Raw genomic sequence first — 15080 nt, forward strand, 5'->3', positions numbered from 1 at the left:
ATTTAGCTTAAGAGCAATGCAAATTACTAACATGACAAACTAATGAGCCACAATCATGATAATGAGGGTCACAATGAGCACTATCTGTGCATTAGGCTATCTAGCAGCCACACTTACAGCCCACAGGTGAGGTGAGTTAAGAGTACAGAGAGCAACAGGCGCTCGATGAGATTTGTGTAGCACAAAAGTCAAACCAAACAAAAAAATATGTCACAAGGGCAGAAAAGTCCTCTTGGCGCACAGAAAAGAAAAGAAAAAGCTGAGAGTCCTTATGGCTGAGGCCACATTTTTAGTATCACTGTATCACAATTGACTGTTACACATTGGAAAGGTTTCCATGGAAAATTAAAAATCAGTCTCACTGTTTTCTAATGCTATTTTGGTAGGGCCTGTCAGGTAATTTGGGTTTCCTTGTAGTTTTATTTTAGGGAGAGAAATTCTCCTTCCAAATCCAAACAGCCTAATTAATATTAAAATATGGGAGCATATATTTAAATGTCTGCGTTCCAACTTGACATTGGGCGACTACTGATATTATGCAGTTTTCTTAAACTGGGTTTCCATAAAGTTTTTAAGTTGTGTTGGAGAACGCAAGTGCAGCCTGCCTCATTAGGCCACTGAATAAATAAATAATAAAATAGCAAGGAAAAACAATAATTTGATAGGTTGAATAAATGGTGTAACATAATACAAATGAATGAAGAGGCCTCTAAACCCTTCATACTGTATTATTTTTTCTATTTCGTCAAAAAAGAAAACTTGCCAGTGCTACTTCCAGCAGATCTCGTTTATTAACAAAGAATTGCTTGCTACGGCCTTTAGTTAGGTAGTAGAAAGTTGCATAAGGTTACACGACAAACGGGCTCTCCACTGGTGAAGCCTCTTGATAACAACGTACAGATTTCGGACTTCCATGCAAAAAAACCCCCTAAAAGTTCGGTAAATTGGCACGGGTTTTTAGCGCGAGAGGGCGATTCACCCAATCTGTTAAGCCATACAATAGTCTGGCTGCACACTTCCTATCGTGTGAGCAATGTGCATGGTATGTGTGTGCTACGGCACATTCTCAGGACAATGGAGAGAGAATTTGAAGATTCTAAGCTGCATGGAAACCCAGCCATCGGACTCCTAAAACACACCACTAATATTGTTTTGCGTGATGTATATTGCTTTCAAACCCTAAAATTTTAGACAGATTGAAAAGTTTATAGAGCATTACACTGTATTACATGATTGCCATTTAATTTCTGATTGAAGGAAAAATCTTTTTTGTAAACACATATTAGTTAACAAGCAATCTGACCTACTTAATTACGACTCTGATGCCTAGTCATTTTTCAGTCAGCCACAATAATTAAAAGCACTTAAGGTGTGGATTGGGTCTTCAGGTTGACAAAATTTGTTTTATAACAATTTCGATTCACACAAACAAATACAGTCCAACACAAGCAGTTGTCTATGTAAAAATGTAAGATAGCTTTTGATGTAATTTTTTATATCTGTGAAATTATGCAGTAGTGATATCATTATTATTATTATTATTATTATTATTATTATTATTGCAGTAATATATAATAGCTGTACTGTGAAGCAGCTTTGAACAACTGTTTTGATTCCTGTGTTACAATGATAATTGCACTTCCTGGAAGAGGCTGTAGAATGTGAACTGTGATCTTGCTGTGACTTTGATACCGTGCACCCTCAGTAGACCCATCTGTCACTCGCCGCACTTGTTCAGCCAAGCCAAGAAGACCGAAAGTCAATACCTTTCCTGAACACCACTGTACACTTTTATCCTGGTCACCACTCTCACACAGCTTTCTTCATACATCACAAGCAATCCATTTGTTCTAGTAACAAGCAATACTCTGGTGTACTTATCTGATAATCATTACGCTTTAAAATCTTGCTTGCAGGGTGCATGTGACACATTTTAGAGATGAATGCCATGGATCTTTAAGTACTTTTTTTTTGTTCTTCAGATATCAATAATAATGGCTTTGTCTACACAATAGAAAAGTCTGTTTGCTTCTTATGGAACAAAATACCAATTAGCTATGCTTGTCCTTCTTTTGATTGGTTGAGGAAATGTGATTTTGCATAATAAAAGGCTATATTGTCCCAGAGCTCTTTTTAATAGTTCTTGCATTGAACAGAGGTTTGGAAGTCCCGTCGGATTCAAGCTTTAATTTTAAAAGTGTCCTCTTTTTCTTTTTAAAAGTGACCTGTCAGCTTGTTTCTTACATAGCTTCTTGGATGGATCTGAAAACTGCATAATGTTGAGGAAATAAACACAAACAATTGCAGATCATTATAAAATGGCTTTCCAAGAAACATTGAAAACATTCACTCATTGGCTATTATTTGATCTATGGGAATAGTCATTTGAGAACACATTGTCGAGAATTACCATGTTAGGCAAAACCCACCTGGTTATCATTATTATTCAAGGTGAACTTTTATTTTCCTATAAAAGTGTTCTGGTGTGTTCTGACTAATGCTGTGTAAACTTTAAAAAAGACATCAAACAAACAAAAAAAACAACAACAAAATAAATCTCACATCCCGCAACTTTAGCCACCTGGGAAAAAATAAGTAGGGTTTCACGATGGTAAATTCTTGTTTTATAATGTCTCTATCAGACTCCTGTAATAACTCCTTCATCATCCATAGGGCTGGTGACTTAAAGAGTAAGGTGGACAAATGAGGCGAATGCCGATTCAGGCACCAAGCCTACACTCTGATAATCTACCTCATCTCTCTTGGTTGACATCAAACCAGGAATAACATTAAACAGTAATAAACTCCTCGCAGAAAACCTTTGATTCCATGGTTCACTGGCCCCCTTGGCCTAATCTATCAATCCATTTACTGCACAATAAAAGGTGAGAAACCATTATAGAGCTCTGGTGTGCCCAGGCATGTTGTATATGACAAGCAGTGAATTCATCACTGAGACCCAATGAACTTCTCATATTCCCTGCAAGTGCTCTGAATCACCAGGTGGTAAACTTTTAGCAATTCCTCTTGCCTGCCCTGGTGGTCAGGAAGGATCATTTGTTTTTGTAGAGTAAGCGAGGAAGGATAATTTGTTTGGAAGTGTGTGTGTGTGTGTGTGTGTGTGTGTGTGTGTTTGGGGGGGGGGGGGGGGGGGGTGTTAAGCCTACATGGAAAAATGTATTAAAGTGTGCCAATTTGAAATTGGAAATATAGAAATAGATATTCTTGAAGAGAAATATGTAGTTAGAATTTGAAATGTGCCAACATGTGTTTATATTTATATTAAGATTAGCAATTAAATCTGATATTTTTATATTTCGAGTTGCCAGTATGGGAGCTTACAGTATTTAAATATAAGTTGGGATTCTCGGATATGGGTCTAGTGCAGTGGCACTCAACTCTCGCCATCAAGATCTAATCCAGTCCAGGTTTTTACTCCAAGCAGGGTCTAAAATGTACTTAATTAAAGCGCTAAGAGGCAATTAACTAATTTAGGACCTGGCTGACACAAAGACCAGGACTGGAACATATCTTGAGGGCCAGAGTTGAGTACCACTTCTCGCTCATCGTATGTATGTATACTGAGCATCAAAATAAACTTATCATTTATATTTGAGCATCAAAATAAGCTTATCACTTATACTTGGATAAAATTCACTAGATGTGATCAAAAAATCATGTCCGGTTATACCGTCCCAGCAGGTTTGAAATTGCAGGCTGTGAACACCCAATCAGGCGAGCCACAGTACACTGCCCTAGTCCAGTCTCCAAAATGTCGATTGCATGAAGGCGCTGCTCTCTTGACAGACGTGGCACAACATGTTTTTGTTTTTTTTTCTGTGATTTTCTTTATTGCTTTTATTCAAGCTTGCAATTCAACAGCTGAAATCACTCCCTATCCAGTGTTCTGTCAACTGTCTCACTAATTAGGTGATTAAGTGCATATGCTTCAGTCATAGTCACTCATGCATGTCATGGTCAAGGATGAATGATCGAGTGATAAAAAAGACACCAAATACATTTAGTCAATGTCCATCTTTATAGACCTAATTTTTTTTTTAAAGAAATGTGTTATAATAGTGATACGTTTCTTTTGATGCTCTGTATTTTTTATACTTGTTTAAATACTTGATGAGCTGGAGTGTTGCCTCATTTTACAAGGAGGCCTTATAGCACTTGCTGAGTAAATTATTTAAAACAATGTATGGAACAGCTGAGATGTTCTTTCTCAGGAAACTGATCTTCAGTTTTGGGGCATGGTCTGAATGTGGCCAAGGAATAATGCAGTTTTCCCCTTCACTTTTCAAATAATTTTCTATATGTCCTGTATGTAATAATAATCATACACCATACTACTTCAATTTTGCGCCGCTGCGTTTATTTTAAATTGATCAAAATGACTGCGGCGCTTAAAAGAGGGTGGCCATTATACGGGGCGACCTTTATTAATAATACTATGATTTTCAAATGCTGCAGTATTTTATTACATGATTTATGACATTTTAGAAGTATCGTGGTTGCTTATTTTCTGTAATATAGTAGCCTACCTGTATGTAGCAGTGTGTGTGGCTAACCTACTTTGACTACAGAACATTTATCGGTGACAGTTACCGACAGCTGATTAGGTGGGAGTTGGAAGGTCAGGGGAGTACTGTAACCAGCCAATCAGGAGTGTGTATTGGTTGTTAAGGGGCAGGACAATGCTGGTGTGGCAGTTAAATTCAATAGTGTGACGTAGATGTTTTTCTGCACCAAAAATTACCTCAGAATATCAACTTGATTTCTGTAAAAACTCAATATACTACTTGGTTATTTTTTTTCTCACCGTAACTTGCTTGTTTGTCATTTCTCTACAAGAGAAACCGAAACTAAATCTTCTCATAGATAGTAATAGTTTTGTGCAACACATGCTATTGTAAGTCATGCCAATAAAGCACCGTTGAATCAGTAAACACATTGTTTTTAGTTGTATGGGATTGATTACGGGAATTACAATTTAACTAAAAACAAAACAACAACCTATAAGAACTTCAGAAGGACTGCTGTTCTGTACGTAGTTTATATTGGATTTTGTTTCAGAACTGTACTACCATAAGGTAAAATGTGCTTACTACAGTATGTGTGTGCACACTAGTTTGTAACGCATGTGCTAGAAGGAGGCTCCCGTCTTTCGGGGACGTTAGTGTTGCATGCTTATTTGTTTACTGTGTGTGTTTTTTTTTTGTAGAGGGAGTAAAAAAATACCTTAATGTTTCTTTATTGATAGCGACATTTAATCGAGGGCTGCCTCTATTGTAAAGCTGATATACGACTGTGGCATCAATACGAGGGCGTCTTTAATACGAGGGTGGCACCAAATTGCAGTAATATGGTAATATATGAAAAAGTGCTAAATATCTGGTTAAATATGGAAATGTGAAAAACAGTAGAGGAAACTTTACAAATTTAGGGGTGGAGCTTTGACATTATAAAGTGATACAGAAATATTAGTTGGTTAATTTATATAAAACACGTAACAAAAGAGAAGAATATGGCATATAAAACAATTAGCATTAGCTATAATAACTATAAAATGCACGGTCATTATTTATTTATTTATTTATTTATTTTACAGTTTATTAAAAAGACTTTTAACTAATTTCATATTTGAAGTATTAGGACTACTAATTATTCTCACTCAACTGCTGACATCCTTGCAGTATTAAGTCATTTTAATCATAAAAGTGCCCTCAAGTTCACAGGCCATCACTTTGAAATACCATGGCTCATCTTCCTTCTGCCTCCAATTAAAATGAACGATTCTGAGGCACACCAAGGCAGCAGAAATAAGAAACCCTGAAATATGTCAGTTCCAAATTGTAATAGAAAAGATATCCTTTATATGCCTTCCTCCAAGGTCATTATAATGAGATCTACAAGGCTAAAAGGGCTGACAAAAGATTAAGCAGAAGACCTTTTATCTGACTAGATTTCTTTTAATTGTTTTGCTGTAGGGCAAGGGATGGCTGTGACTACAGAAAAGATTGAACTGACATTTTAATTATGCCACTCCAATTTGACATTTGTTCTCCTCAGTTAGTGTGGCTAGCACCAATACAGAGATTCTGAACAGAAAATAATCCAGTTTGCCTTGTTATTACCTTATCTTGTTTGCCTAGTCAACATGAGGTGCAACTCTTATATCCTCATCTGTTAAAGTGTTACTAAACCTTGAGAGAATGTTTACTTTAACCACAAGAGACGAGCTGCTGTCAAATAACAAAATGGCGTACTTAATGCTAGCTTCGGAGCAATACCGAAAGCTTTGTTTAATGCAGACTTCAGATGTGATTCATATTGGAAACAAAGTGTGACTCTGGGGGATTTGGGTGTGGGCTGTTTGTTCCTTATTTATTTATTTATTTTTGTCTTGCCTAGTAAATAGAAACTGAACAACACATTTGAGACACCAGTGTAATCTGTGTGTGTGTGTGTTGGAGGGGGTGGGGTGGGGGGGTGGAGCATTTAAAGAGCACTTAAACTGCAGCTTTCTGGTCTCTGAGTCTCATTGCAAATGCTACCTGACCACACTGTGGTGTCAGAGCATGATAGTGGCCCCTGGAGACCCAGAGACAGAACTGTAGGTCTGTTTGAAAAAAAAAAAAAAACTGAAAAAAGAAAATGGAGGAAGAAAGTGTGGAGGAGCAGCAGCACTGGTTAAAGGAAGGAGGGGCTCTGTGGTGCGCAGCCTGACTGGAGTATGGGCACCTCCAGGATGTGTGCCCCTATGAAGACTCCCTTTGGACAGAGACCTACTATCCGGGTGAGATGTGCATGGCGAGGAATGGCTCCTCCGGGGAGAAATCCAACCCCAGCCACCTGCCCCGAAGAGGAAAAAAGGGGAGGAGCGGCTGTCCCTGGAGGCAAGCAAAGGAGCTGGTGCCATCTCCAGTGCCAAAAAGGGAGAGCAGATGGGACAGCATACTTTTACTGTTTACAGTAGGCCCAGATACACTGCATATTTTCCTTTAAACGCAGGTTACAAAAATAAATACATATTTTTTCCATGGCACAATAATTAAATTGTTATTAGTTGTTGAATAAGAAAGGTTGGAACATTATTTATTTCAGTCATTCAGGCACAGATAAATCTATCTTTACAATGCTTCTGCAAACATTTAAAAACCTGCAAAATGCTTTAACTAAAGCAGTTCTGTGACTGATGTGGGCATTCTTAATAAGTTCCAAATTGTTATACCTAAACCTGTATTATTATATCGTAGGGTGCTTCACAATTTTTCTTGATGAATATATTGCTCAATACCTGTGCCCAGTGATGATTGGCCTGTTTCAGGTCAATCTCAAGTTTCTTGTGTTCTTCAGGGTTAAGCTTCCTCTCAAGTGCTAGCTCTCCACTCTCATTCAGCTGTTTTAATATTCTTTCACGTGGAGGTAGTTCTTCCACTCTTAACTGGAAAAATACAAAACAAGAGAATACATTGCAGACATTCTTGTCTTAAAACCTCAGGGTCATTCTTTTTTTCAAGCATAACTGACTAAATGATGTCACTCTTGATAATTCACTTCTGACACCTTGCAGCATTATGCTATTTTTGCTGCTGGAGGCTATTGCCTGGCTTCTATGGGGAGTTTGGACCCTTGGGAAGTCATCTTGCATTTGATTAACTTTTCAACAGTGTACATGGTTTTAGTGACATGATTTCAATGACCACCAATATATGCATAAGTACTGATATAACTGGCAATAAATCTCAAATTCCAATACACTGGATGTCAGTGCTTGCATAATCACCTTCTCAAAGGAGAAACACTAAAGTATGAACAAACCATTTCCATGGGTTTGATGTCATATTAATTACTAATACAGTGATGTCTACATTAATACATCAACTTAGTTGCTCTGAAAAGGCCAACAAAAAGACTGTGTGGTCCTCTTAGCAGTTTTTCCAGATTGTCGAGTAGGTATAAAACTGTCCACCTTTAGAGAAGGTGAGAGAAATCAAACCTCGTTCAATTCACACACACACACACACACACACACACACACACACACACACACACACACACACACACACCACACAACCACCTGCTAAAAAACACAATTCATTATCTGGCATTTGGCAAGTTTCACTGCCATGCTGCATGAGGATTCTGAAATATTCTGGTCTCTTCAGGTTACAATTAATGGGCTGGGAAAGACATTTCCTCCTTTTCATCTACTTTAAAATGGTGGCTCAACTGTATTACACTGATGCAGGACATTGTTGATTAAAAAAAAACAACAAAACTTTGGCTTATTGGTTGATTCCCTCTCTAGGGTTTTTCAAGTAACTATTTCATCCTAGCAGCACAGAAAATCAGACCATTTCCATCACCACTTAAGTATGTACAAGGCAGCGAAAGAGCTGTTGTGTTTACCTTGACTTTCTCCAAGCACTCTTTCAACTGCAGTTCATTTCCAGGTTCCAGTTGGATTGCTGCAATGCTCTCAGCCTCTTCGAGCCAACAGATAAATTCATTCAGATCTTCCTGGAATTCGGACAGGATATTTTCTTCTTCCTCCAACCTGGAGAAATAAAGAAAAAACCACATTATGGAAAATAAATAAATAAATAAATAATCCCAACACCTTGCGGTGAATGTCAACATGTCCACTATTTAAAGATTTTTTTATTCAGGACAGTTCTGTCCTCATAAAAAAAGATTAAGGTAATGCATATGTTTATATTAAAAATATGGAGGCCTGATATCCTTGCTCTTCTTTAAAAGACTGTCATGGGGTGCAGAATAACATTGCAGACCATGTATTCTGTAGTTACAATAAAGTTTATTTTTAGTAACTCTAATACCATACATTTCATTATATACTGTATTTTGCAACTTTTACAGATTTTAAGGGAATTACTGTGAGTTTTATAAAATGTTACATATGAAGTGCATAGTATATTCAGTTAATAGTATTCTATAAAACATACCATGGGGTTTGGTAGAATACCCCAAACATGATGGTATCTTCAAGAAAGAGTGTAGAAGTTGAGTGCATTAAGAAGCCTTCTATATAAATTTAGAAAATGATTGAAAGGGAACAGCCAATCAGCTTTCAAATCTAGCGGGCTTCTATTTTGCATAGATGCCCGCTGGAATGTTGATGTGCTTAACTGTGAATTAAATTTTAACCGGCTTTTTCCTTAACATTCTAATCTACAACCAATCTGATAATATAAAAAGCTACTTAAACATACTTTCTGATGCTAGTCTAGAGACAAGGGAAATCATGTCTGTCACAGGACACCGTAATCAAGGCTCAATTCACAGCTACTGGACAGCAAATCAACAGGAAGACACAATTGGTCCACACTTCTGTCATTGGCTGGATCCAAACAACACCCTCCCTCAAAACCAGCCAGTCAAACTGCCAACCCTGTCCAGTCCCGCCTCCAACAACAAGTTTCTAGTCCGACTCAATACTTAACGGACTATTCAACAATTGTACATGTCCAGATTAATTTTAATAAGAAAGAGTAAGACCACAATAAATAAATATGTTTGCAATAATAATAATTTTAATCATGATAATAACAGGCTCTATCGTTTAAAAATAATAGGTGTTGTACCAGGTGTCAGTTTAGAATTTATTCAGTTGAGTTGGAATCCATTCAGGTTTTTCAAGTATACAGCTATGGCCATAAGAGTTCTTCAGATTTTAGGATTAAGACATAATGAAAAAAAAAAAAAAAATGACCGTAATTTAGATATTTTATTTAACATAATGTAATCAAAAAAACTACAAAATTATATTGCAAAAGTCTACCAGAAGCCATAACAGTAGTACAGTATTTCATGTTAGGTTTATGGAAAACTAGAAAACAGTATGTAACTCAATATGTTAACGAAACATTATTCAGCCAGTTTCATTCGATTTTATGAAGCAAACTTAGTTAATTCTATAGGGTGATACAAAACCTTTGGCCATAGCTGTACTTGAGATGCTCACCCTTAGTCATAGACACCTCCCACCTATAGATGCCAGCTCTGTGTGTGCTGTGGGTGCTTTAGAACCCCCAAAATGTATTGACGCAGGTGCTGCTGAACACCCTGAGGATGTGCAAAAAATGTTTACACTGGGGGAAAAAAAAACCAGCACATGTCATGCAGTAGTAAAACCTCTTACTGCATGCTCGCCCCACAGCTTGCATGGAAGCTCAAGAGAGGAGTCAGTGTTACCTGACTGTGAGGGAAATTAACTTATGGTTCTGTGAATGGTCATTTTTTATTACTCCTCTCCCATAACAAGTTGGTGGTGACGTGCAGAGAACCCAGACTATTCAATTTCCTATGAGGGGTGTTGTTCAGTGTGAAGACTTTGTTGTCACAGAAAACATTGCTGTAACAAATACAATCAAGAACAGTTTTATGATATTACATTATATTTGCTTGTACATACTTTGATTGTAAAACAGCAGTTAAAATGTAATACAAATGTAACTTAAATTCATATATTGGTCAACCTTAATTCCCTGCGTGAACTCAACACCCCTGTTTTCATAATGTAGGTCTCTGTGCAATGCCCGCCAATTTATCTTAGGAGAGTAAAGTACAGTAATTGTGTAATGGATCAGTTCATAATTTGGAACATTAAGAAAACAAGTTAAATATCAAAAAAAGACACTGAAAATACAGAACCCCCAGATCTGTAAATAATTTTACTAATATGCCTATTGAGAACAACAGCTGGTGAGCTGAACGATGAGGAAAAACCCAGCAGTTCCAGCGAAGCAAAAACTACAAAAACGAGTTTCTACTTTCAAGTGTCTCAAGCAGGGTGACAAGAAAGAAAAAAAAATGCAAAAGGTAGGGGTTTAATACAGTTGAATCGGCATTTATTGACAATAGATTTGATGAAAGCCATTATGCTTTAGAAAGGTTTCATAAGCATGAAAAATCTGACTGCCACCAGGAAGCGTCTAGCACAATATCAAGCATGCAAAATGTATTTGCAATGAAAAGTGAAGCCAAGAAAAAGGTTTCACACCTGGTGTTAAAAAAAGAATTCACATAACTGATGTATCTTGCCCAGCAAGGCTCAGCTATACGTGGTCATACTGATCACAGATCCAATTTTTTGAGATTGCTTAAGTTAAGGGGTGAAGATGTCCCTGAGAAAAAACAGTGGCTACGGCAAAGTAACTTCAAATATCTATCACATGACGAAACAAGTGAAATGTTAATGATAGTGTATCAGGTTGTGTTGCAAAAGGTGCTTAAAAACATTCAAAATTGTAATTTGTTTTTCTATCATGCCTATTGAAACAACAAACATAAGCAAGCTTCAGTTTGTATTCGCTTGGATATGGATTACTTTGAAAGTGCCATGTAAAGTTTTTTTTGTTTTATGACAATTCAGTAAATGAGAAATCAAAGATGAACTGTTGACAGGGGCAAGGGATGAAAAATAACGATGTACAATTAACATAATACTGTAGGAGCATTTACAGCACTTGAAAAAAGTTTGGGAGCTTGGTGCTTTTCCATGTCCCAGAAGTGCCAATCACAGCATTTTATTCAATTTCCTCTTACCCCCCCCCCCCCCCCCCCCCCCATACACACTCTCTCTCTCACACACACACACACACACACACGCACTGGGAGCTACAGTGAATGATGGGTAAATCTTCAATGGGACCAATACAGTGCAGTTGGCAGTGAAAACGTAACTGTAACTAGCTGCAGACACACATGGCAAATTTAAGTAATAACACCTTTAAAAAAAATGCCAACTCTGATTCTTGATAATGCAGTTCATCACTTGGCCGTGAATGAGGGATGAGGGGAAGGGGAGCTCTAGAGCTTGAAAAATGCATCCAGCAAAGCCAGGGCAACACCTAAAAGCTCTACAGGACTATGGTGCTACTGTGCAAGGATGATGAATATTGTTACAAAATTAATTTCCACAGTTTTGCAAAGCAATATTATCAATCTACTCTATCAATGTAAATGTTACAGCTGTTTAATATCAGTCTCGCTTCTGACTTTAGTGGCCTGCTCTGCATATACAATGCTGCAAATGACATTTTTTCTTTTTTTTTTCTTTTTTTTTAAACTACAATTGCTCCCTAACATCATATACAGTGCGAGAAAAAGTTTGTGAACCCCTTAGGATTTTCACATATTTCACATATTTCAAACCTAAAATGTTATTAGATCTTAATCTAAGTCCTAATAATAAAGATAACCCGATTAAACAAATGACACAAAAACATGATACTTTTTTCAACATTTATTTATCCACAAATGATTCAACATTCGATATCCATGTGTGAAAAAGTATGTGAACCTTTAAATTCAGTAACTGGTGGCACCCCCTTGAGCAGCAATGACTTCAACTAAGCATTTCCTGTAACTGTTGGTCATTCTCTTACATCGGTTTTGAGGAATTTTGGCCCATTCCTCCTTACAGAACTGCTTCAACTCGATGACATTTGAGGGCTTCCTTGCATGGACAGCTCACTTCAGGTCCTGCCACAACATTTGGATGGGGTTTATTCCAGACTTTGACTAGGCTATTCTAAAATGCAGAATTTCTTCTTCAGCAGCCATCCTTTTGTAGATCTGCTTGTATGTTTAGGATCATTGTCTTGTTGCATGACCCACTTTCGGTTCAGCTTCAGCTCATGGGCAGATGGCCTGACATTCTTCTCTAGAATCTTCTGATACAAATTAGAATTCATGGTTGCTGTCAATGATGGCAAGCCGTCCAGGTCCTGAGGCAGCAAAGCAGCCCCAAACCATCATACTCCCACCACCATGCTTGACAGTTGGGATGAGGTTCTTCTGTTCAAACACAGTGTTTGGTTTTCACCAAATATAACATTTCTCATTGAGGCCAAAAAGTTCTAACTTTGACTTGTCTGTCCAGAGAACATTGTTCCAGAAGTCCTTTTTAGAGAGTAGTGGTTTCCTCCTGGCTATCCTATCATGAACACCACTCCTGTTCAGTCTTTTGCTGATAGTTGAGTCATGAACACTGAAATTAGCCAAGATGAGAGTGGCCTGCAGATCTTCGGATGTTACTCTGGGGTTCTTTGTGACTTCCTTGATGATTTTCTGGTTTGTTCTTGGAGAGATTTTGGCAGGATGACCACTCCTGGGTAGAGTGACTATGACTGTCTGACAGTGGATTGGTGGAACCCCAAATCCTTAGAAATGGTATTGTAACCCTTTCTACACTGATGAGCATCAATAACTGTTTTTTTCTGAGGTCCTCAGAGATTTCTTTTGATCGTGGCATAATGTGTTTCCCCACACCTGTATGGTTTCTGATTTTTATATAGGGTAGGGCACCCAAACTCACCCCTGAAGATCTCCCCAGTTATTTAAACACCCGATTCTATATATCCCCTTAATTGAGCTGATAAAACCAGGGTTTACTTACTTTTTCACATATGCTGAATCTTAATTACTCATTGTTTGTCTAATTCATACATCATTTTGTTTCAAAAGACATGGAATTGGTTAATATAAACCCTATTGGAGATTTAAGAAAAGACTGGTTTTGATTCAAGGAGGTTAGATTCAATTCATGGTAAAACTATGGAATTTCCATAATTATCATTGGGGTTCACAAACTTTTTCTCGGCACTGTTGCCGTGTCATTCAATAAACTCCTCTCAGCCATATTGTTAGTTAATCAGAATAGCATGGCACTTAATTTGTATAGCTGTATGTAAATACAAAATTATAAAAATTAATGTATTTTCTAGCTGCATACAGACTTTAAAAAAAAAAAAAAATACAGTAAACAATAGCTGTGTTTATCCATAAAGTAAAACAGTCAATAAAAATACATACATTACGTTAGTAACAAAATGAAACTTGGTTATAGGTAGGCTTGCTACTATTCAATTTTTATTTTTTTGCCAAATCTATCATTAATATCAACATTTATTTTTCACTCTTTATTTTTCAATTCAAGCAGAGAACCCATGAAATCAACCTTTATGCTTAAAAAAAGACCTTTTTATGCCATTGAGAAACCATCTCATTTAGCAACATTCTAATTGAAATTACATTTGGTCACATCGGAGCTATACCTTGTAAAGATAAATATCCTACACAATTTTTTTAAATTTGTCTCAAATAAACTGTAGAAAACTATAAAAGTGTATTACACAGACTCTTATAGCATAAATTTCCGAGTACAAATAATATGCACAGAAAAAAAAAAAAAAACATTAGATAGTTGAACAGAACTAACTTGCACTTATTATTGGGAGTCTGAGCTCCACCCCTCTCACAGCCAGTCTTAGAGTCAGTGGAAGGCAAGGCAGGCTTTGTCCTGCTGCGGAGACTTCAGCCATTGGTTGGGGTATTGTGCGGAATACTGATTAAATGTTTTCCTCTTGCGTCCCATTTTCAAATCAAACTAGTAACTGTCACCGTATACCTATAGCAAAAGCTTACCTACACCTTAACCTGCTAATTTCAAAGTAGGTGCTTTGAATGACAGACGTTATAGCTGGCAAATGAAAGTGCACAGTCAGTGCAAGTCTTGATGATTTGCAGTCATTTAAATGAATGAGCACATTCTAGCACTGCTTCAGTCAATGAGATCTGTCAGAACAGGATGAAATGACTGACAGTAAAACAACAGTAGCCTACTAAGGGACCGCTGAGATGACTGACAGAATGGAGACTGGACAGACAGCTAGTATGAAAGATACACAGAAAAGATATGAATTTTAAAATATTATTTTTGGGAAGAAAATAAAAAATAGTGAGTGGTTTTACTGACATTTATGTAAATTCATTTCATTTTGGGGAATTTGATGTTCAACAGGCTTTACTGATTACAATCGAAAAGTAACAAGTATAGTTACATGATTAGACAAACACCTTGACAGCAAGGCTACACTGGTTCCTTGGTAAAGCCAGGCCCACTGCAAAGTTCCATACTGTTCTCTGATACAAACTGTACACTTTATCTGGCAAACTAAATTATTCTCAGACTTTAAAAAGGATTAAACTTTATAAGCAATTGTTTTCCCACTGTAGCATCTGTGTGGCTGATGTGGTCAATCCAC

General features: G+C 37.2%; 1 protein-coding gene across 10 annotated transcripts in view; it reads right to left on the reverse strand.

Moving 5' to 3' along the window:
• Positions 1–15080, reverse strand: part of dmd (dystrophin) — a 728160-nt gene that overhangs the window by 223185 nt on the left and 489895 nt on the right. For all 10 annotated transcript variants that reach the window (XM_041259003.1, XM_041259005.1, XM_041259010.1 and 7 more), the window contains 2 exons: positions 8419–8566; positions 7304–7450 (listed from right to left, as the gene is read on the reverse strand). In XM_041259003.1, the coding sequence (XP_041114937.1) occupies positions 7304–7450; positions 8419–8566 (295 nt within the window). The remainder of the gene's footprint in view (positions 1–7303; positions 7451–8418; positions 8567–15080) is intronic.

This window comes from Polyodon spathula, chromosome 9 (genome assembly GCF_017654505.1).
Source record: "Polyodon spathula isolate WHYD16114869_AA chromosome 9, ASM1765450v1, whole genome shotgun sequence".
Lineage (NCBI taxonomy): Eukaryota > Metazoa > Chordata > Actinopteri > Acipenseriformes > Polyodontidae > Polyodon > Polyodon spathula.